At 39.2% G+C, this 23,241-nt stretch overlaps 1 protein-coding gene across 1 annotated transcript in view; it reads left to right on the top strand.

Moving 5' to 3' along the window:
• Positions 1 to 511: 511 nt before the first annotated feature.
• Positions 512 to 23,241, top strand: part of Ube2e3 (ubiquitin conjugating enzyme E2 E3) — a gene marked incomplete at its 5' end in the record, with an annotated part of 53,545 nt that continues 30,815 nt past the window's right edge. Inside the window, 2 exon segments of the mRNA XM_055600237.1 lie at positions 512 to 733; positions 2,428 to 2,478. Of these exon segments, the coding sequence (XP_055456212.1) occupies positions 540 to 733; positions 2,428 to 2,478 (245 nt within the window).

The following is a 23,241-nucleotide window of genomic DNA, read 5'->3' as shown; positions in this document are numbered from 1 at the left end:
TTTGGCTGCTGTGCTCAAAGGCTCTCGGTGCGCACGGGAGGACCCGCCACCGTAAATAAACGTATGGGCGACTAACGGGGTCTGTTTCCCCCCGGGGAGGGAGGATCCGGCGGCTCGGACCGGTGTCAGCCCGCAGATATTTAGACGGTATTAGTGACTTTCGAACATTCCCGGAGAGATCTGTTATTTACAGTTGTCATATGTTATTAATGCCCGTTGCCCAAGTTCCCTGGCAGATCTGTCTCAAGCCTTCTGAGAAAGTAGACAATTGATAGATTGTCTGAGGGATGGGGAAAAAATGTGAGTGGGTTTTCTAACCCGAGTTTGCCGAATCCCTCCACGCCTGCGGTACCCTGCACAGCAGCCTCCCTCTAACCTTGCTGGACCACAGGTCCAGGGACTTGAGAATCCTTTCACTGAAACACTCCCTTACTGCTCATCGAGAGGGCAGCATGCTGCTGGGTCATTTCTTAAGGTCTAACCTTTCTCTCCGGGTCCCCTCTCTCCTCAGAAGTTTTCCCAGGGATAACTTCTCCAAGATGTCCAGTGATAGGCAGAGGTCGGATGATGAGAGCCCCAGCACCAGCAGCGGCAGTTCAGATGCGGACCAGCGAGACCCAGCAGCTCCAGAGCCCGAGGAACAGGAAGAAAGAAAGCCTTCTGCCACCCCGCAGAAGAAGAACACCAAACTCTCGAGCAAAACAACCGCTAAGTTATCCACCAGTGCTAAAAGGTAATGGCTGCGGGGCAGGACTCACGCTGACAGGGTGCCTTCTTCTCCCATTGGGTGCTTTTGTTGGCTCAACGTCAGTGGCAACGGTTCAGAAATACTCCTCCACCAAATGTACTTGAACTTGGGTGAGCTGTCACTCTGTGGTGTCTAAGCAGCCTTCCCGCAGCTGCTTTTGACTCCAGAGCAAGTGTACTTTGTTCTGTACTATGGTAACTTCAGGAGTCACGCGTTCTGACAGATGAAGGGGCTTGGCAAGGAAAATTTGGTGAACCCAAATTAGATGGTACATTGGAGAGGTTTCCTTTTGTGAGCTGTGCTTGAGTGAAATTGACAATTCTAGAGATCAGCAATGCCTCTCTCCATGAAACTGAATGGTCAGAAATGATAATGTTTGCTAGAAAATTGCTAACGGCCAGGCTTGGCTGTATTGGAAAGCAGATCTTAGAGTGTGCTTTAAGTTGGCTCACAGTTTGTATGGAGAAGACTTTAAATCTTGCAGCACGGTGCAGTTGTGGCTAAATTATTGCTATTCTACCTTCTTGATGAGGGCACATAAAACTCAAAAGTAGCCAGTTACACCTTTCGATGTCATTCGTGACTGAAAACATCACTGTCCTTCTTTCTCATCCCTCTAAAACTTGTAGATGTGTTTGACAGGTTAACAGCAGGGGAAACATTACTGGGGTGAAGTTAAAGATCAGTTGTTTTCTGTTGACTTTTATTTTCTGTGGTGACAGAAAAAATTCTGCAAGTGCACCGCCTGAGTGGTGGTACTGTTGGGCTATCTAGAAAAGCTAGCGATTAAAATGAGACGTGCCCACATTACCCAGTACATGTGCTGTGTTGGTTTTTATTGGTCAGGAGTGAAGGAAGAAACATGTGGACACCGATTATATGTTGTATTTTTATTGTGATTCAAAATATTTGCATGGATTTTAACTATCAGTCAAATGCTCAAAGCTTTAGACTATCTTTTTGGCGAGGAACAGTCTCTGGAAAGTGCCCAGTTTGCACTTTGTGTTGTGGAGAATCATATTAAACGTGCCCTAAGCTTAAAATGCCCTAAATGTGAATAGTGGACAGTTGCCTTTTGCTTACACCTTGAGCTTATGTACTTATTTTCTTCCTTTGCAAATTTATTTGCCCTTAAATCAGAGAAGACGGTCATAGTTACTGTGAATGCCTATTTGAAATTTTTATTGGCAAAGATATTCGTAATTTTTAACTTTTCTGACCGGTAAAATATTGCCAAAACTGTGAATGTGGTCTTGTAGCAGCCTATTAATTTTTTAGCTCAGTAAAAAGTGACTTGAAGTCATTGTCAAATTCTCTGGTGTTTTCCCTCCTCCCTTTTTGTCTCATTTGCATATAAGCTTGAAAAGAGAATTTCTTTGGTAAAAACTGTTTTTTAATAGATTATATATCCTTCACTTGGTAGTCAGTAAGTACTAGTCCTCCAATCAGGTGTAAATGAGACACTTTTTTACAGTAGCACGTGAGAAAAAGAGCTGCAAAGTTTGTGCTGAGGGATTTGGGTTATGCCTCTGAGAACAAAGAGGAAGCAGCCATGTTAGCGTTACTGAAGGCAAAGCCAGCCTTGCATTTAACTGCGTGGTGGTAGAGGGCAGTGTGATTCCCCGGTTAGTCTGCAGACTACCTCAGAGCCTTTTTGTTTGTTCTCATTTCACTAACAGAATTCAGAAGGAGCTAGCTGAAATCACCCTTGATCCTCCTCCTAACTGCAGGTAGGAAACACATTTTCTTGTTTGGATTTTGAGTTGTGGGAAAATACTGAGAGATTAATGATCTTGCCTGGATATATGTGCAGCCTGAGAAGCCGGCTTCAGTTGTTTCCTTTTTTGTTTTGAAGTGCACTAAGCTAAAATTATCCAGATCAATTAAATAAAAACGGGAGAAAAGGCACTCTTTAGCATGTGCACAGTGTGGACTCACGAATAGAGGGTTTTATGCTTCTGAAATCAGGGTGGGTGGTGCTGATTTTGCCTGTGGCTGTAGAGCACTTTTGTTCAAAACCATACTTTAGTGATTTCTAAAAATTTCAGATTTAAAGAACTGTTTGTGTGCAATCTGAAGTAACCTTCCAAATTTAGAAATTGCTGAATCCAGTGTTAGGGTTAGAAAATGTAAAAGCAATAAAGAAGAGTATAGTCATTTGTGTGTGATTTATTCAGTAATTTGCCTTAAGGATAAATTTTATGTGCTAAACTAATGGTTTCAGTTATTTTCCGGACAATGCATTGTTGGAATTACTTACATTTTAAGCAATTGTCCTAATTACTTGAGAAAATTCTTAGTAAGTAGTAAGTTGTAATTGTGGAAAGAATTTCACTGGAACCCAGGTAGACTAATTTAAGATAGTTATGTTTAATAATGTTAGTATGTACCAAAAGTAGCCACTGGGTACATTCTTTTGGTCTTTTTTGTTTGTTTGTTTCATCTTCTATACTACTTATTTTTGAACAGTGATTTTATATATATGGCTTATGAAATGCAGCACATTTAGAGATAAATTGAAATAATTTGCATAGAAATAGATAGTCATGATTGAGAGTTGCTGTGCAGTTGAGGCGATGTTTTGGGTAGGGAAAAATGCCTTGGCATTTAATCTGTTTCTACTACAAATTCTTTTGCTTGTTCTTTTGTTTGCTTGTGTTGATAACAAGATGTATCTCTTAAGTCAGCCATAAACACAAATGTTACCATTGACCTCTTACTACGTTAATCAGATCTGTTGATAAGGTGGTCTGATTCTGAGTTTCCAGTGAATTAATAGTTCTGCTTATTAAGTGCAGGTATGTCCAAGCTCATCGTATTAATTTAGGAGCTCTGTTACCCAGTTCTGTAGCCACTAACCACATGCAGCTCTTGATGCCTTACTTGTGGCCAGTTCAAAGTGACATGCTAAAGTGTGACATATGCATTGGATTTTAAAAGTTCAGCAGAGCATAAAATTTTGCTGTTATTTGTTGAAGTGATAATATTGTGGCTATGTTTAATAAATGTTTTTAAACTGTTTTCACTTTTTTTAGTTGTTAGAAAATTTACAATTAATTATGAGTGACTAATGCTACATTTTTGCTGCTTTAAAAATAAAGTAAATTGATTACACAGCAGTATTTCTGTACAACCTCCTAAATGGTGTGTCAAATCTGTGTTCATTTAAGAAGGTCAACCTAAGTTTGCTCTCTTAAAGAATCACTTAATTTTCAATGTGTAAACTTATTTTTTCAGTATGAGACATGCAAAGATCAGCACAAAACTTTGCTATTTGAAAATTGTGTGTAAGGTCAAAGAAAAGATAGTTGATTTTTCTGCAGATAGCACAAAGTAGGGGCCAAGAGTAAATCTACAAAATGTGGTAGGCGTGTATTGGATGCCCAGGAGGTCACCAAGAATTATTTTAGAGGAAATAGAAGCTGTCTGTGGGGCAGAGAGTTATTTGCTCTGAGTTTTTCCTTGGTGGACCAGTCTATGAGAGAGTGCTTTTAGCATTCGCCAGTTAGTGGGAAAGTGAGACTTTGTTCCTGCCTATACACAGCAGTTTGGGTCTGTTTTCTCTCGGTGCACATAACTGTCGAATATTGCAGATGACGTCTTTCAGTTTTCTATTTCTTTACTGAGTTTCTTTGCAGCTGCATAAGTAGTTAGAAAAAAGTGGACATTATAAATTTTATCTTAGCGATTTGAGGTTCGGCTTTCTTCTCTTCAGTGCCTTGCCTGTAAAAAGACCAGATACTTTTATGTCTAATTCTGTGTGGAAGGTTTATTCCTTAGCCCGATAGGAACTTTGTGGATTGTTTCCGTGCAGGCAGTGTTGGATTTTGACAGAAAAGTCTAAATTGTATTATATATATATATTTTTTTGCCTTCCTGTCAGATCTGGGAAAGAATTGTTTCTTAAAATTCATAGGTGTTTGGATGTTTATTGTAAGGCTTAGAGTGTATACTTTAAATTTATTCTTTATTTAGGCTACCGTTAAAAATGAAATTTTATATTCATAAGTACATACGTGGGTTTGCATTGTCTGCAATGTAAGAGACCTAATACTATGGTTTTGGATGTGTGTGGGTTTTTGTTGTTTCAGTTTTGTTTGTCTGTTTTTAAGCTTTCAAAGTATGTGACATTTAATTCTATTCAGGGCAGAAATGTAAAACATATTTGTATCTCAGAGTTGAATGAAATCCAGGAAAATTCAGAAAAAAAAAAAAAAAAGAACCAAATTATTCAGTTGGAAGATTTTTATTATATTTCTTCCTTTAACTAGCAGTCGTTAGTTGGGTCTAGTCACCCAGAGTGATCAAGTATTGATTTAATTGTTGAGTTGTGTGCCTTAGGCAAGCTCCACGGCAGTTCGGTGTATCCCTTCATTTCCCTGGTGGTAGACCATTGATGGCAGTGATCACTGGCGATTTGGTTGTACGGTTTTGGAATTACGAGTGCTGCTTTTGCTCACAGGCAGGGTCGGAGTCCCTTCTTAGAGAGCTCTCTTTGGAAACACCCTCACAGACATGCCAAGAGGCATGTTTCCTCAGTGATTTCAAACCCAGCAGGCTGCCCATGGAGATGAGCGTACTGATGGACTAAGTGCTCATTGGCTTACATTCATAGTCTTGCCATGAAGGCATCAGATAAGGCTGGAAATAATCCACATGCTAGCGAGGTTGAAAGGAAACTGTGTGTGCGTTGCTCTGCTTTTAGAGAAACTGTTGACATGACCGTGGAGTGATGTGCCAAAAGGGTGACCTTGTCATATAGGCAAGGCTTGGAGAAACTGCACATTTAGGAAGCTGTGTTTCTAACCTAGCCCGAATTTCTCTGTGTATATAAACAAGTACAAATGTATGCTTCTGAAATACCCATTAGCATGCTTAGAGTGTATTATAATGCAGATGTTTAGGATGTTGGTTGGTATAGTTTTTGGATGTGGGGAATGCCTAGTCATGGTAGATACTACAGATAAAAGTTTAAAATGATATTTTCTGGTAAAACCTAAAAGCAGGTGTTTACAGATTTTGACAGCTTACTCCTGAAGAGAAGTAAAACTGGAAACCTAAGCTTTGAATGAGAAGCTGCTAACTCCTCTCTTGTTCATGATCTTAGTCAGGGGTTTTCTTGTACTGTCTTCTGGAGGTTCCTTAAAGTACTTTAACTCCTAGCTCAGACCTTTGTTACAGGTGGGGGGGGGGGTGAGCCGTGCATCACAGGTGGAACTGTGAGAAGTCCAGAGTGCTGCTCCATCTCCCTCCCCCACCCTGTCAGATTGTAGAGCCAGAACCTTGAATTTAGCAGGTTTTGAAGGTTTGTGTGTTAAGGTTTGAAAAGTCCTAGTGTAGAAGTCGGGCTAGCCGGGTTCAGACTTTGTGCTGCTTAGAGCCATGTCACTGCTAAGTTAGGCTGTGTGTTTATCCTTCTGCTTCCTCAGCTCTACACAGCGTGGAACTCCAGAAAAATTAATATTTTGGATTGGAGAAAACATTAAAGAGCATATATGTTTGTTCTTTTTTCAGTTGTGGTTTTAGAGATGATTATCCTAATATAATTCTAAGCTACCATTTTTACTTGATTATAAGAAGAAATTGATATTCACAGTAATCGTACTTTTTGCGTATAAACCAGTATAGAAAGACTTGGACTGTTTGTAAGATGAAAGAAATTTTCTCTCCCAGAGAAGTAACTGAAAACAGTACCTTGAGAAGGGCATAGTGTAATTAGTTATCTGTTAATGCCCCGTTCAGATAATGTCAGAAAGTGGTGGGAACAGTAAGTGCTTGTGCAGAGTTCCATGCTGCCTGTTGTGTTCTCTTCCCTGAACCTTATGCCATATTCTCATCTGGAATGTGACACTGTGAGAGCAGATGGGTCGTGTTCGGTTATCAGAAAAATTGGATTTGCTTGAGTTGTTAGATTGAGAAGGCAGAACATGGTCTTCTGTTTTTGTTTGTTTGTTTGTTTGTTTGTTTTACAAATATCAGAGAAAAATAGAAAACCAGGCACAGGTTTAGAGAATAGAATATGATTGTTTTCTTTCTTCTGATGTCTTTCAACAGAGAAATATTTTCAGGCATTTTTGCTAGAGGCCTAGATTCTAGGCGATGAACTTCAATAAATGATCAATATTTTTCTTTTGCTTCTTGACCAGTACTGGGGCAGCACCCTCGCCCCTATCTTGGGGACAGTTGCCAGTGCCTGTAGAGGTTTATTGTTCTTGAGAAATGGGAAAGAAGGCCACCAGACTTAGAGGATAGAAGTCGAAGGTGCTGCTGTACCCCTGTAAGTGTAAGACAGCCCCTCCTTCCAGGGGTCCGCAGAACAGAAGCATGGGTAAAGCTGTGAGGAACGTTGTGGACACTTGATTCTGCGCTCTGCCCCCTCAGCCAGTGGATGGTTTGCTTTTGTCTGTTTTCCTGGTGAAGTCTGCTTTAATGCACTCACCTACGCTTCTTTCCAAACTGATGACCCCATCTCCTGTCAGTCCTGTATTAGGGTTTACTTGTCTTACATTGTGATGATGTGCGGAGCCACAGGAAGTGGTACCACGAGGACCTGCAAAATTTCAGGTTTTGAGCTCAGACATGCTTCCAGCAGTGTTTTAGGTCTCCTAACTGTTAAAAGTACCATTGGCACGGTATGGCTTTAGGCTGATTGTACTTATGGTGTTCTAAGGACTGTTAAGGAAGTGTTCAGACCCAGAGCTAGTGGTCAGTGGTAGAGTGATGGATTAGTGTGTGTGAGTCTCTTAAGTTTAACTGCCAGTACCACAAAACAAACCAAAATAGGAAAAAACACCATTTGAAGAATCATCAAAGTTACATGAGTAAGAAAGCCATATGCTCTTGGTTTGCTTTTTATTTCATTATTAAGATGCTAACCAGCCTGGCTGCCATATGCCACAATTTCAGACTCCTTTATTTCAAACTTTGGGCCCAGGTACGTTTCAGGATGCATGAACTGTCAGGTTTTGGAAAGGGAATGTGGTGTGATCATTGTGTTTATGTGTGCTTGCTGCGCACTCCATAGTCACAATATAAATGTTTCTCTGCACCAAAGACTGGGGAACAGTCTTGCTAAGTGGGATCAGTAGAGACAATAAGCCATTGAAAATCAGCTCGTAACTTGGTTTTGCTACCAAATTATTTTATTCCACCCTTCCTGAAAACTCTGGGTCTTCACGGGTAAGCTGGTGGGCAGCCCAGCCTCAGCCCTGCCTGGTGGTGAGAGCCGCACTGGGAAGGCTCGCGGTTCTCCCCGCTTCCCTTTCTCCTGCTCCCAGAAGAGGATCTACTTTCTCAGTTGTTACTTTTCCATCATTGGTTTTTCATTTTATATTTTATGTGCTTAGTAGAAAAAAAAAATCAGATTGTTGCTTTTTGAGGTCTTTATTCTTAAAGTGAAATTATAAGTGCTTCTTTTACAGTTCTGTACATACTGGATTATTTTCCCACTTCGCTTTCAGTATTTAATTCTTCTGCTTATTGTAGATATATAAAGTTACACAGAAAAGAGGTCCTTTAACAGACACAAGTTGTGGCATTTTCAAATATGAATTGTCTTGAAGCATTTAAATGCAATTAGACTGTAAAAAGAAATCAAATTCTGCTAGCTGTGCTGTGATTACAGAGAAGCTTAGAAGAGTGACTGGCGCAGCATATAAAGGTGCATTTTTTACTCAGAAGACATCCTGTGGGGTCCGGGGATGCATTCTTCTGTCCTGTAGCTCTGCCACTTGGAACATGTATCTAGTCAGGAGAACTGAAGGAGTCATGTGCCAGATTTCAGTGCTTTCATTTGGAAATAAGACACAAATTGGTTCCACAGCCATGACTAACTGTAAGGTGACTAACTGAAAAATGTGAGGGAGTTCATGGGCATTCCAGGGGAAACCAATTTCTCTGCCACAAAAACATACATGCCACGGATAGAGGACGGTCGTTCTCTCTAAGAGGAACAAGTGAATAGTTGAGTAGCAGCCTGGCACGTCAGGGTGTCTTTCAGTTCAATAACATTACTACATTAATATGATTTGTGTAGGTCATAAGTGCAAGAATATATCTTGGTTTAAACTTAAAAAGTAAATCTAAGAGTTGTGAAAAAAAAGTTGTTCCATGAACATGAAAGAATCAGTCATAAATCCCAGCTTACTGCAGATTTAAAAGAGAGCTTTTTTTCCCCCTCTATTTCAAACAAGTTTGAAATACCTGATGAAAAGTATTCAAAGCTTGTGGATCTCTGGGTGTGTGTTTAATATAAGAGTATTCCCTTGTTTTATTCCTCTATGAAAGTAACCGAAGTGTTGGTTCTGTTTGGTTTTAGAATTTTTAGGTCACAAGTAAGGTTCAGGTGTTTAAATAGGGGAAAAAAGAGAGCTACTTTCTTCAGCTTAGTGGTGCTGGGCCTTCTCTTTTTAGGAAGGGAGGTGTCTTTATGAAGGATTTTGTTTGCAGGAAGCATTCCCAAGGTTGCCAGTTCTCTTTCTTCTCTCCTTGTAAGGACAGAGCTAAAGAAAGGGTTGAATGTGTTCATAATGGAAAAGATAAACCTTTGTTTTCAGCTTTGTAGTCTTCTTTGTATGGCTTTCTTATGGACAGATGATAAATCTCCATTTTTCTCTGGGTTACCGTGAAAGCAGTCCGTTTTTATGAATTTCATAAAAAGCTCTGTGCAGTTAAGAATTTCTGTGCTTTGTTGGGGAAAGCTGCCAGGCACACAAGATGCTCAGGGAAGTGTAAGGCTGATAGCGCCTTCTATCCATGATAATCTTCTCATCCAATTTTTTGCAGATGTTGGCTTTATGTTTCATCCCTCATAATTATTTTTGTTTGTTTTCAGTAGTGCCACTGTTTATTAAAGTTCCTTATATGAAGTTGCTGTCAGATACTGTTATGGGGATTTTCTTTCCTAGTATGTTTCTAGGAGCTGGTCTTTTTTTATTATTATTATTATTATTTTTATTATTATTTTTTTATTTAAACAAAATTGATATAATGATCTTAGAGCCACAGACCAGGTTTATAGAACTTTATTACTCAGATGTGTTCCTTACATTTTGTTTAGATGCTGACTTAAAATTGTAAACTTTGAGGTCTTATCTCTTAGTATTATAGCATTTATAGGGTCTATAAGTAGACAGCTTAGGCTTGGCTATGACACCTGTGGTGCTCAGTTGTCATTAAATGTAGTATTACTAATAATGGTTAAACGGTGTTTCTAAACTTTAAAGATCTGGTCCTTTGTTTGGCTTTTACTGGGTATAAAGATTGCTTTACTTTTTTGGCTTTTTGTAACAAAACTTTGAGAGCAGTGGAAGGAATCCCAGTATTGCAGTGGCCACTCACTGTCAGAGGGTTAGTCAGCCTGCTGGGGGGGGGGGGGGGGTTGACCAGTTGTGTGTCATTTGCAAAGGGTTTTTCTTTTCATTTTCTTTTTTGCTCCTTAAGGGTCCCAGAGCAAATATTCTTTGTCATTCTGTTTAACATCCAGCTTGTCTGGGGAAAAATAAAGATATACCTAGTCCGAAATTGCTTTGGGGAGTGTAGCACCACTTATTTTGGGCTGAACGAAAGGCCTAGGGAAACATGAATTTTGCTACCTCTTCACTTTATTTTTCTTTACAAATCATCATGACGATCTTCTCATTTCATCCATGTCTCACTTTTTATAAATACCATTCATTTCCCTTCTGAAGGCGATTATTTTTAGAGAGTTTCGCTATTTAAAATTGTATAGGTTTCTTACAGATGTGTTTTTTTTTTTTTTTTTTCACATTTAGCAGGTCAAGAATCCATTTATTCAGAATCCCCAAGAGAATGCATTTCAGAAGTGTGTGTCTGCATATTTTTATGGCTTCTGATGAATTTTGTAGTTTTCTAAATTTAAAAAGTAGTGACAGCAAAATGAAGAAGACACAGTAAGACATTGGGCTTAATGAATTTATTCTTGCCTAGTACAAGAGCACTTGCCTGTTGACTCGTGGTTTATGTGTCTGCACTGTTTGCCTGGTATCACCTCCCACTTGGACAACTAACATAATTTGAGGCATGTATGTGATTTATGGAACAGGCTTTCATTTTATTTAAATAATGTCTTTGAAAAAATTTAGAAGTCATTTTTGTTAAATTTGCACATGCTTGCTATTAGCATTTCTGTTAAAGTGCTTTGTTTAAAAAGTATTCATTTTGTTCTTTTCTTTGAACTCTGAAGTATATTGTAAAAGAACAGTTCCTTGCTGCAGTGCTTTAATTTTTTTTAATTATCTTTTTATGGAAAATATCAAACATGTAGAAGAAACCAAACCAGCATAATAAACTCTCCATACGGCTTCCATCCCATTGCAGTAAGTCACCAATCCCTGGCTCTTCTTATTTCATCTGGACAGTCCATTCCTTTAACTTTCCATGTTATTACTCAAAGTAGATCTTAGCATTGCCTCATTTCTTCCCTTTAAAAATAGATATTGTAGTACTCTTTTTCAAAAGATGTAGACTACTTTCAGGTCATAGTTCCTTAGTCATTATTCAGCATTACAAATGTGCTATGAGTGGCTTGGCTTCTCCTACTCTTAACTTGAGCCAGAAGACTGGGGTGAGACTTTAGTCCAGTGGTTGCCAATGCTCCTCTCCTTTGGGGATGGGCATCAAAAGGCCCATTCACAGTGGTTCCTTATCAGATATCCTGCTTATCAGATAGTTCGAAACAGTTCGCAACAGTAGCAAAATTACACTTATGAGTAGCGATGAAAATAATTGTGTGATTGGGGTCACCACAACATGAAGAACTGTATTAAAGTGTAGAGAAATATTAGGAAGGTTGAGAACCACTTTTAATGTCTTCTGAGCCCCAGATTTCTCCATTTCTTTTCATTTTGTAGCTTACTTTCTAAAGAAACTGAGCTGAATTGGCTGTTTACTAGGCTCCTGTTAAGTAACTTGGAATCTTTTATTTCATTGATGTATCTTTAAATTTGGGAGTTAGGACAAGAGGCTTGATCAGAGATAAACTGAATTTATATTCTACCCCCTTCTTTTTTACCATTGTGCTAGCTAGGTTAGTCATGTCAACTTGGCACAAGTTAGAGCTATCTGAAAGGAGGGAACCTCAATTGAGAACTTGCTCCATAAAATTCAGCTGTAGGGCTTTTTATATTTTAGTGATTGATAGGAGAGCACCCAGCCCGTTGTGGGTGGAGCCATTCCTGGGCTGGTGGTCGTGGGTTCTATAAGAAAGCAGGCTGAGCAAGCCACATGAAACAAGCCAGTAAGCAGCACCCTTTCATGGTCTCTGCATCAGCTCCTGCCTTCAAGTTCCTGCCCTGTTTGAGTTCCTGTCCTGACTTCCTTCAATGATGAACAATATGGAAGTATAAACCAAATAAAACCTTTCTTCCCAAATTGGTTTTTGGTCATGGTGTTTCAGCGCAGCAGAGTCATAAGATAACTTGTTGACAATTGACTTTTCTTTTTCTTTTTTTCCCTTTTTTTTTTTTTAAGCAAAACTTAAGAATGTGTTTCTATCAGTAGACATTCAGGACTTGGCAACCTTTTTTGGTATTATCTGACTGAACAGCCCCTTGTAGGCTTCCAGTTTTGAGCACTTGGTCCCAGGTGGTGGCATTGTATGGGGAGGTTATGTGAATTACAGGAGGTAGGGTCTGGCTGACAGATGTTTTCCCAGAGGACAGGTGGCGTGGCCTGTTCCTGGTCCTGTGTTTTTGTTCTCTGCTTTTTGTGCAGACTCTTGTTCCTTCCACATTGGGGACAGTGGTGCTCCCCCCAGCTGCAGTCTTTTGCCCTGATGGACTGAATCCATCAAAACCATGAGTCCACTCACCCTTAAGTTGCTTATGTCAGGTGTTTTGCAGCAGCTGTGAGAGAAGGTGTCACACACCAGTAGTGTAGGTCTGCTGCAAAAGCAGGACGAGGGTGTGGATCCTGGTTAACTCCTGTTGCCTTCCAGGGAATGGTGCTGCTTTGGAATGTCACTGTTACTGCCCTTGGAAAGCATACTTACTTAATTCTTTTGTTTATATGCATCTGTGCACAGATGCGGGGTATGTGTGTGCTCACGTGGAGGTCACATGATGGTTTGGATTGTTTCGTTTTTATGTGTGTATGAAGGTGTCTGCATGCGTGCAGATGTTTGTGTGTAGGGACGTGTATACCTGTGTGTTGTTTCCTGCAGAGGCCAGGAGGTATCAGGTCCTCTGGAGCTGGACTACAGGTGGGTGTGCCCTGCCCTGTGAGGGTGCTGGGCACCAAACTTGGTCTGCTGCAAGAACAGCAGATGTTCTGCTTCATCTGCTTAATTGGGACATTTTATTAGTTTCAGAGGTTTTCATCCATTGTGTTTTGGTCACACTGTTTGACCTCCCCTCCACAGCACGATGGGGAGGTACTTGTGCACATACTTGAGGAGACTGACGTTGGGCACCCTCCTTTTGCTCTGTGCTGAGACGGTGTCTCTAGCGGAACCTCACATGCTAGTATGACTAGCCTACCTAGCCTCCTTGCCCACGGGGACTCCTTTGTGTCTTTTCAGGGAACAGTAGGACTGTGATGGGCTGCTGAGCCTCTTGGCTTTCTTACTCGGGTCCTGGGATACAAACTCCTACTCTCATGCATAGGTCTGTATTCTATGAACCCGAGGCCCAAATTTATGGGATTTTTGTTGTATGTATGTGTCTGTTGGGAAAAACTTTTCTTCCCTCTCTATTTCACTTTTTAGGCCTCTTCCATTCTGAAATCTTACAGTTAATTTGAGTTCTGTGGAGTTATGCATTTCTGTATATGTGTTCTCTCTCTCTCACACACACAACTACAAATGTTACTTTATGAACTTTATGAATTCCTTTGCTTTTTTTTTTTTTTTCTTGTTAGTGAGTTTTATTTACAGGCAAACGTGTCTTAGTAGGGTTTTTATCTATTACCTGAAATGGCCTTCCTAATGTCTTCTCTGAGCTTTTGTCTTATTCTAAGAAAGTCTCTTTGTCTCATACTTTTCATACTTGTATCAACTAAAGATCAGGTAGGTATTCAAATATATGAGCCTATGGGAGCCATTCTCATTCAAACCACCACAAATACAGTGACTGTGAGTGTGTGCAAGGGAGGTTTATGTGAGGTTGGGCGTGAAGGATGATTAATAGATCCGTTTAACACAATACTTTCTTTCCCCCCACTTCCCCTTGTATTACCGTCTTAAAGTTACTGCCTTTTAAGAACCTAGGATAATTTTTACAGTTAAGGGTTGAAACAGAGAGGGAAAGGAGAGTGTTTAGTTGTAAAAATGAATGTTACTATTTTAAATATTTATTGATACATTTGTATTAAGTAACTTGACTTATTAAGCTTAACATCAGCAATATCAGGAATAAGTTTATATTGATTGTATTCTCATTTAGAGCTTCTCTCTTTTTAAAGAGGAAGTCATTTTAGTCCTGATACTGTTGTGATTGGAATGGGAATGGTCCCCATAGACTCTTTGTTTGAATGCTTATCCCTACTTAGCGGAACTGTTTGAGAAGGACTAGGAGCTGTGCTTTGGAGGTGTGTTTTACTCGGGGAAGATGTTTGAGGTTTCAAAAGCCCCCAGCAGGTTCCATCTCTGCCTGTTACTTGTGGATCAGGATTCAAAACTTGAAGCTGTTACTCCAGTGCCATCCCCATGCGCTTCCCACCATAATGATCACAGACTAGCCCTTAAACTGTAAGCAAGCCCTAATTATCATTTATAAGAGGTGCCATAGTCATGGTGTCTCTTCGCAGTAATAATACGCCAAAACACTGTGAAAAGAATATGCTGGGAGACATTTCCGGCCTTTTGTCAAATCTCATTTTGCAAGCTAGTGCTTAAGTCTACAGGAGCGTGTTTTACAAAGAAAATATTTTAAGTAATGTTTAAATTCTGTGCATTCAGAATTTAATTCAGTCATGTGATTTGACTGTGTGTGTGTGTGTGTGTGTGTGTGTGTGTGTGTGTGTGTATGTATGTGTGTAATGCCCGTACCCCAGCTCCAGCATGTTTGTGAAAGCAGTTGTCTGTTTCCACCATCACATGGGTTCCAGGGATTGAACTCAGATTGCCAGTCTTTCTTACATAGCACATGCTGTACCTGGCAAACCATTTCAGCAGTCCCTTCAAATGATTTTACGTAAAATCAAAGTTTGTGTTTGTATGTAGTTGCATTTTGGTGGTCGATAAAACAGTTTTAGCACTGTTTTTATGTGAGTTGCTTTTAAAAATACTGTGTGTATCAGAAGTCATACTGTTGCAGACATAGGAGCTCAGAACAGACTGGCTCACATAACTTAAAAGATCCAGGGTCTATTTGGCCATTGGTATCTCGTTACCTTCAGACTGTACTGGCTCTTTCCTCTCAGTTAAACCCAGTTTTAAACATACTTTTTTGTGTTCATAAAATAACTGATAATCCTTCCACCTTCCTTCCCCAGGTTGAGTTATCTTTTCACACAATGTAAATCTCCATTTTAGGCTTTAAAAAAAAAAAGTCTGTTTTTCTTTTAAATTTCATTATGAGTATTTCCCTAGTCCCTATTATTTATTGTTGTTTATCTTTGTAAGCTAAATTTTATCACCGTTAATGTGTGCATCGTACAGGGCTGGGTACAGCCAGTTGCTCACTAGTGGCATTTAAATATTTTTATTTTAGAAAACGTTTTTATTATTTTTACTGTTTATCTTCTGGATCTGTGTGCTGTCTTCCCGTCCTTTTTATGTCTAGTATTTCTGTGGGTCACTTGCCAGGTGTTCTTTTGTCCGGTCCTGCTCCTCCCCAGAGAGACCTCCTCATTAGTTTATGAGTGTAGATGTTTCACCAACATATGTGTCTGTATACCATGTGTGCCTACTGCCTTCTGAGGACAGGAGAGGGCAGTAGATCTCCTGGCACTGGAATTACAGATGGTTATGAGCTGCATGTGGGTTCTGGGAATTGAACCCAGGTCTTCGGAAGAGGAGCACATTCTTGTAACTGCTGAGCCGTCTCTCCAGCATCTGTTTTTAATTTTTCAAAAACATACTTTACATACAGCAGTGAAGTTTACATATTAAATAACACTGTAACAGAATGACTTGATAATAGCTTTAAGCAGAAAAGAGAAAATTTCAGATACCACTTCCTATTCCACTAAAACAGTTTTTTAAAAATCACTTTTCTGGGTGGGTCAGTGTGACGGATGTGTTGGTCCATGACTGGGTATGTCTGATTCATTTTTTGTTAATGCTCAATGAAAGTAAAAAGGCAGCCAAACTTTCACCATCACTACCTCAAAGGATTAACATATGGAACTGGATTTTGGTGCTTCAGAAAGTTGAGTTTGCATATCTACAATAAAAAAAAAAAATCTATCGAGTTAAAACTAAAAAAAAGTTGTGTATCATCTTTCATGACTCATATTCTTTTGCCTATGTCAGTCCTTCCTCATCCTCCCTTGGTCTTCTTTCTAAATTTTAGATTATATCCACACTTAAGCCTGTTTTCATATGTACATGTGTGCATTATAGACCAGTTCTTCGTATATGAGAGAGAAAATGCGTATGTATTTTCATTCTTAGCATGGTTCCATTCTCTGAAGTATACTTTCCAAGTCCATCCTTTCTCCTGAAAATTTCATGATTTTCTTTTTTTCCTGGCTGAGTAATATTCATGTTGAGTATTGCCACATGTTCATTACCCAATCGCCCGCTGGTAGACACTCAGGCTGGCCCATTCTTTACTGTCGTAAATAGGCAGGATACACGTGGTGGGCATGGAGCCTTTGGGCATCGCTCTGAGAGCAGAACAGCCGTTTCATACAGTAGTTTTATTAGTAAACATTTTAAGGAACCTTCAAACTGATTTCCATGACTATGTTAATTTACACTCCTGTAAGTGGTAAGAGTTTCTCTTTCCCAGCATCCTCCCCAGCATGTGTTGTCAGATTTCCTGATGATAGGCATTCTTCTTGAGGGGAGGTGGTTATCCGAAAGAGTTTTGATACACATTTTTCCCAATGACTAAAAAGGTTGAACACTTTTAACAATAGTTACTATCTTTTTTTTTTTTTTTTTTTTTTTTAAAGAACTGTTTATTTCATCTGTTCATTTGTTGATTTGCTGTTTTGTTTTCTTGATGATTTTTGTTTTGGACTTATTTTTAGAATTCTGAGTGTTAACCCTGTATTTGAAATATAACTGCTAAAGATCTTTCCCTCTCTGGGTCCTGCTGGTGTGCATTCATCTAGTAGTTCTTTGTGTCAGAAGCTTTAATTTTATGGAGTCCTGCCCATTGACTCTTGGGTGTAGATCCTATGCCATTGACGTCTGCTTAGAAAGTTCTTGCTTACCTCCAAAAATCCCACTGTTTTCTTTGGTAGTTTCAGGGTTTTTAGCCAAGTCTCTGATCCAGTTCTCCTTCATTTTTGTGTGTGGTAAAAGATATGACTCTCTTTCATTTTCCTGAAGGTGATGTCCAATTTTGTTAGTGACATTTGTTGAACAGGCTGTGTTTTGCAGTGCAGTTTTTGTTATCTTTGTCAATGATTGGGTGGTCATAGCTTTGTCTGTTTATTGCCAGGTCCTCTAATTTTGTTCCGTTAGTCTGTTTGATTTTATGCCAGTACCAGGTTATCTTTGTCACCACAGCCTGTTGCAGTGTAATTTGAGGTCAGATATTGTGCTACTTCTTGCTGGATTCTTACTCTTTAGGATTGCTTTGGCTAATGGTGGTGCTTTGTTTTATTTTGTGGTTCCATATACATTCTTGAATTGTGTTTTCTAGTCCATCAAGCGTGATATCAGAATTTAGAAGGTTATATCATTGAGTCTGTAGATTAATTTTTTTGTACTAAAGATAATTTCACAATACTAATTCTGCCATATGAAAAGTTTTTCCGTCTTTTAATGTCACCTTTGATTTTCTTTTTCAGTGTCTTGAGTTTTTCATTGTAGAAGACTTTTGCTTTGGCTACTTATATTCTTGGGTTCATTTAGGGTTTCTTTCTCTCTTTCTAGTTTGTGAGTTACTGTGCATGAGATTTTTTTTCTAATTTATTTTTCTGAGGGTTCATTGTTACATATGAATACTGCTCCCTCATATTTTTGTATCCTTTAACTACTATGTTTTTTAGTAGGTTTTGTAGTCTTTCTTTAGTAGATTTTACAGACTTAAGTATAGGATCACATCTGCAAGTGAGAATAGTTTGACTTTTTCCCCCCCCTGTGTTTAAAAGTTTTTGTGTTTTTTTTCTTGTCTAATTGTTCTATTAAGATTTGGAGCACTATTGACTAAAAGAGGGCATAGAGGCATTGTTTTCTGCTTCTGTTTAGTATAATGTTGGCCATAGTTTTGTTGTATATAGTCTTTACGGTTTTGATTTATGCATCATTCGTTCCTAATGTCACCAGTTCTTGTGTTATAAAGTTTTCTTCAACTTTGTCAGATTCTGTTTCTGTATTGAGAATGATGATATAGTTTCTGTCCTTAAGCTTAAACTTAGAGCATGTAGTGTGGTTAGTGTATATAGTGTCTATTGTATGTGTAGTGTCTATACTATAGATAACTAGTATATCTGAATTTTGCTTATTCATTCAATTTACCAGTTGCTGTGGGCCAAGAGCATGGCACTGGCATAGGAGTGTGGTTTGTGTTGCAGCCGTTTTTTGTCCTTGAGGTTGAGCTGGTTGTGAGAGAGGGACATGCATTTGAAATGGCTTACCACAAGCTTAGTGCACGAATGGCAGAATCAGTACCTGTCTCGATCGGAGTGACAAGCCTTATACATTTCACCTCACATTTCTCTCTATACTGGCTTAATTCATATTGTGCTTTTCATGCCAAAGAGACATTTGGGTATGCAGAACTGGGGAAGAATTTGTTATGGCTGTGCAATTATACATCTTTATTTCATTTAATGCAAAGACCTACCTTTATACTTTTAATGATTTGGATATCAGTGTCTTAATGTGTTTTTGTGAATGTGAAGCTGTTTGTTTTAGTTAATGAAGTAGTAAAAATGCTTATAACAGTTTGAGTTAGTAGATTTTATTGTTCAAATGACAACACCAGCACAAGTTTACTCCCAGAATTGGTTAAGTTTAGCTGGAAGTAATGAATTGCTGTAGACCAGCCTGAGGTCAAGATTTTAGCTGAGTATATAGTTACAGACAAGCCAGGAGCACTGAGCGAAGAACCAGTGGGTGGCTTAGGGCTGCTGTAAGAGCATGCTGCAGCTGCCACAGACACAGTGAGAGCTAGCCTGGAACACTGCTGTAGGAAAGGTTTCTCTAAGAAGATTCTCTTATTCAGTCCAGAGGCGTAACGTTGACTTCACTTCTCCAGCTAGGATACAGTCTCTCCTTCAAACTTAGGCCTTCTGATTTTTGTCTCCTTTCCTAAATTCCATGGAGGCTACTACTGAGTTCAGCGTGGTAAGATAAATGAGTTTCTAGTTAAAATTACATTCAGATCAACAATGAATTATTTGATATTCATTCTCTCTGTCTCTCTATCCACCTTTCTTTTTGAAATGAGTCTAGTCTGACCTGGGACTAGCAGTCTGCACTAGCTGGCCTGGGGGTCTCATAGATTCATCTGTTTGTCTTTCCAGTTCTTGGATTACAAGTGTGTGCGTGCACACATGCACCAATTTTTACGTAGTTTCCGTGGTCTTGGGTTTAGGCAGTTTTCCTTCTGAGCTGTCCTAGCCCCTCAGTTACTCGAGTCTTGGGTGGATACCCCCTTTCCCTTTAGATGCTGCAGTATTTGCGTTGTGTGATTGCATGCTCTAATAGCATATGCCTATATGTATTTAAAAGTGTTTCTTCCTGTCACATCGATTCTGTAGCCATGCACACTGTGGCCCCTGCTTTGAGGAGGGTCGTCTTTTAACCCCTGTGAACTTTGAGTTTGCGATCCCCTCACCTTGCCCTCCCTCCTAAAGGCTGTGGTTACACTTGTGCACCGCTACAGCTCACTTTTACTACTGGACATCTTTTTATCTTGTAAAAATTTCATTATATATAACTAGTACCTCGCGTTTGGCTTTTTTTGTGTAGGTATATCTTTTGATCTTTTTCAGTTTGTATGTGTCTTCAGTGGTAAGTGAATTTCTTGTAGATAGTACATCTTTTTATTTATTTATTTTTTAGCTATTGAACCCATGTCTCTATCTACTGACCGCGAAAGTTTATGTGTTTGTATTCAGGGTTGTTACTGGTAAGAAAAGGCACAATTGTATCATTCTGTTAAGGTGTTTTCAGGGTGATTTGTATTTCCTCTGTTCCCCACTCATTCATCTTCCTGGTTTGGGGATTTTCTGCAACAAGTAAGGTTTGATCTTCTCTTTTTTTTTGTGTATTTGCTATACATTGAGCGTTTTGTGTCAGTCATTTGTTGTAGTGTAAGTCTTCCTTAAGCACGTTTTGGAGGGTAGCTCTTTTAATAATTCCATCAGCTTTTTACCTGTCATGAAACTTTTCTTCATTTATAAGAGCTGACCTAGTTGAGTACAGTATTATTTGACTACAATATGTAATATTAAGTGAAATCACGATCTGGGAAAGAAAAAAAAAACCCATTCTCCCTCGTGGCTCCAAGTCTACTGTGTACATACATGCTTATGTGTATATTATATAAACATCTGAGTTTATCTATTTATAAAAAAGTTAAAGCTTTTTGAAGAGTTGTCAACTTCAACTTGGCTTTACAGGATAATTTAATTCAAACTTCTCAGTATAATTAAGCAGAGATTCCTTGACCTAGGTACACAGTCAGGTACCTTAGTAAGATCTGAAAAAGTCTAGATTTCTGGATTCCAATTCTGTCTTATTCAGTTTTATGTCACTAAAACTGATACCTGAGATCAGGTTATGTACACCAAACAGATCAGTTGCCTCAGTTTTGGAGGTAGGGAGGTCTGATATGGTGTAATCGTCCTATTACTTCATCCTGGGGGCGAGGAGGAAGGGTGATGAAGATAGAAAGTAGTGTGAAGCAGAGGATGCAATTGACCCTTAGCAGCCTCTCTCCATAGCCACAGTGGGTGGAGCCCTGACAGCCCTTCACCTCTCCTGGTGCCTTCTGATGAGGACAGACTGGCGACTGACCCTACCTGTGAGTTCTGTAGGGATCTTCACAGTGCTTTCTATGGCACCTCTCTGTCAGATGGGCAGCCTTTCCCTAGAAAGTTAGCTCTGCCTACATAAGCGCTGTGGGACGAGAAGGATTATTTGGAACTTAATTTCTAGCTCAAGTCCTTCCATGTTTATCGTCTTTTATCTCAGTGGCAGCCTGTGTGAGCTTAACACTTGGGTCATTGATGTCTTTGTCAACTAGTGGGACAAAAATGACTTGTGCCATTACTTTTTGTTTTAGTTTTTGGTTTAAAACTTCTTGTTTTAACTGCTTTTAAAAGGAGCAAATGCAGTGGAGTCTTTTTTTTTTTTTTTTCTAGTTAGCTTAACATGTGCAGTGTCTTTATTTATTTGATTTAAGATTCTGTTTATGATGTTTATTTGACAAAATAGATTTTAGAGACTACATTGTTTTCCGGTGTCAGAATTAAATTGTCATTTTATGTAGAAGGGTAACTACTGCCTTGAAGTGCAAAGTAGAAGAGTTAGTTACTAGTCTCCTGGGAATACAAATATTGTCTTACAGAAGAAGCTGCAGTAGTTTGGTTTGGTTTTATGGTACTTGGGATCAAATCCAGGGCTGTGCTCATGCTAGACTAGCTGGCTGCCACCATGGCTCTACACTTTGTACTTGGAGAAGCTGACAGTGGTGACTAGTATATGTTTGTTACTGTCTCGTGAGTACATACGCTAGGTTGGTAACCATGACTTAGTTAGATTTAGTGATTTTGGTTAGTGATTTGGCTCAGCAGTTAAGAATACTTGTTGCTCTAATGTAAGACCCGCATTCATTCCCCAGCACCACATAATAGCTCACAACCTTCTAACTCCAGTTTCAGGGGATCTGATATTCTAGTCTCTGCAGGCACCAAGCTTGTGTATCCACATAATTATATGTATGGATTAAAACACCTATATATGTAATGGGGCCCTAGGATCCCAGAAACTGTTACACGTAATACTTTACGCTGTATATTTTAAGAATCACTTAAATATATATTAGATTGGTAGCACTGATTTGGCTTTAGTGACTCAGAATCTAATTTTTTATATAACTCAAATACATGGTGTTCAGTTCTCAAGGTACTTGTCAGTTACAGTTCTTATTTCAGTGTTGTTTTCATTATTTCCTACTCATTTTTTCTATGTTGTTTAGTGAGGGAGATGGAGATGGAGAGGTGTGTCTGAGGACAATCTGTAAGAGTCACTTCACACTATAGTTTCCAGGGGTAGAACTCAGGTCATTGGGCTGACGTTAGGACCTAGTTTTAGAACTTTTAAACGAATTGCAGTTTTAAAAATCAAGATGTGTCTGTAGGGGTAGATGCACATGCATAGATAAGAGTGCTTTTGCAGAGGCCAGAAGATGTAGCCATCTTATGTCATGTAACTGCCATACAGAGCTCTAACATGTAACAGCCACAGCCATCACATTGTTATACCTGAAGCTAAGTTTGAAACTTTGTTAAATGACTACTGTATTCTGTGTATACCAGCAGTTCTAGATATGCAGTTGACTTTGTTTGCTTGTGTTTATAAGTATTCTATAGTTTTGAAAATTAAAATCTAGGATTTGAATTGAGCTGTTAAGTCCTTGGATTGCCGAATATGTTCAAGTTTCACAACTACCTCTCATTTTTTAAATAATGAATTTAGAAAAATTCATACCATTTGAAGTTTCTCCTTCCATAGAGCCCCTGCTTACGTAATGAGAGTACATTTGTGAATGATTGGCTTTTTATAAGCCCATATAAGACTCTGATAGAAACAAATGGTCATGCAAAGGGAAGATAGCTCTGCTAGGCAGTTGTTCTTGTAAAAACTGCTCTCTAAGATCCAACCAGTCCGGCAAGCACACTTGGCCAAGATGGGTTTGGTTACGGATAGAATTGTCTTTTTTGGCTTACCAGGTCCTATATTTTACTACTAAAGTGTTACTTAAATGGGAAACAGTAATGGAACATCCATGAGATACACCATCTTAACAGATGGAAGGTTTAAGGCTGGGAATAGACATAGCTTAGTTGGCAGAGTGCTGGACAAACCACATAAAACCAGACCGAGTAGTGTACATTTGTGGTCCTAGAGACAGGAGGGTCAGAAGTTCAAAGCTATCTTTGGCAGTGTAAGAAGTTTAAAAGGGAGCCTAGATATATGAGACCTTGTCTAAAAAGGGGGAGGGTGTACAAAACAAAAACCAAAAGATTAAAGGTTTGTATCACTGTTTAAATCCTGAAGACAAGAAGCCCACTTAGGGACTCATGGTCCTAAATAGTAGAATCAGTAAGACACAGGAATAAAAGACTGACTTCCTTCCTTCCTTCCTTCCTTCCTTCCTTCCTTCCTTCCTTCCTTCCTTCCT

Source organism: Psammomys obesus, unplaced genomic scaffold (assembly GCF_907164565.1).
Source record: "Psammomys obesus unplaced genomic scaffold, mPsaObe1.curated_primary_1811, whole genome shotgun sequence".
Lineage (NCBI taxonomy): Eukaryota > Metazoa > Chordata > Mammalia > Rodentia > Muridae > Psammomys > Psammomys obesus.
This window is presented reverse-complemented; position numbering and strand designations above follow the sequence as displayed.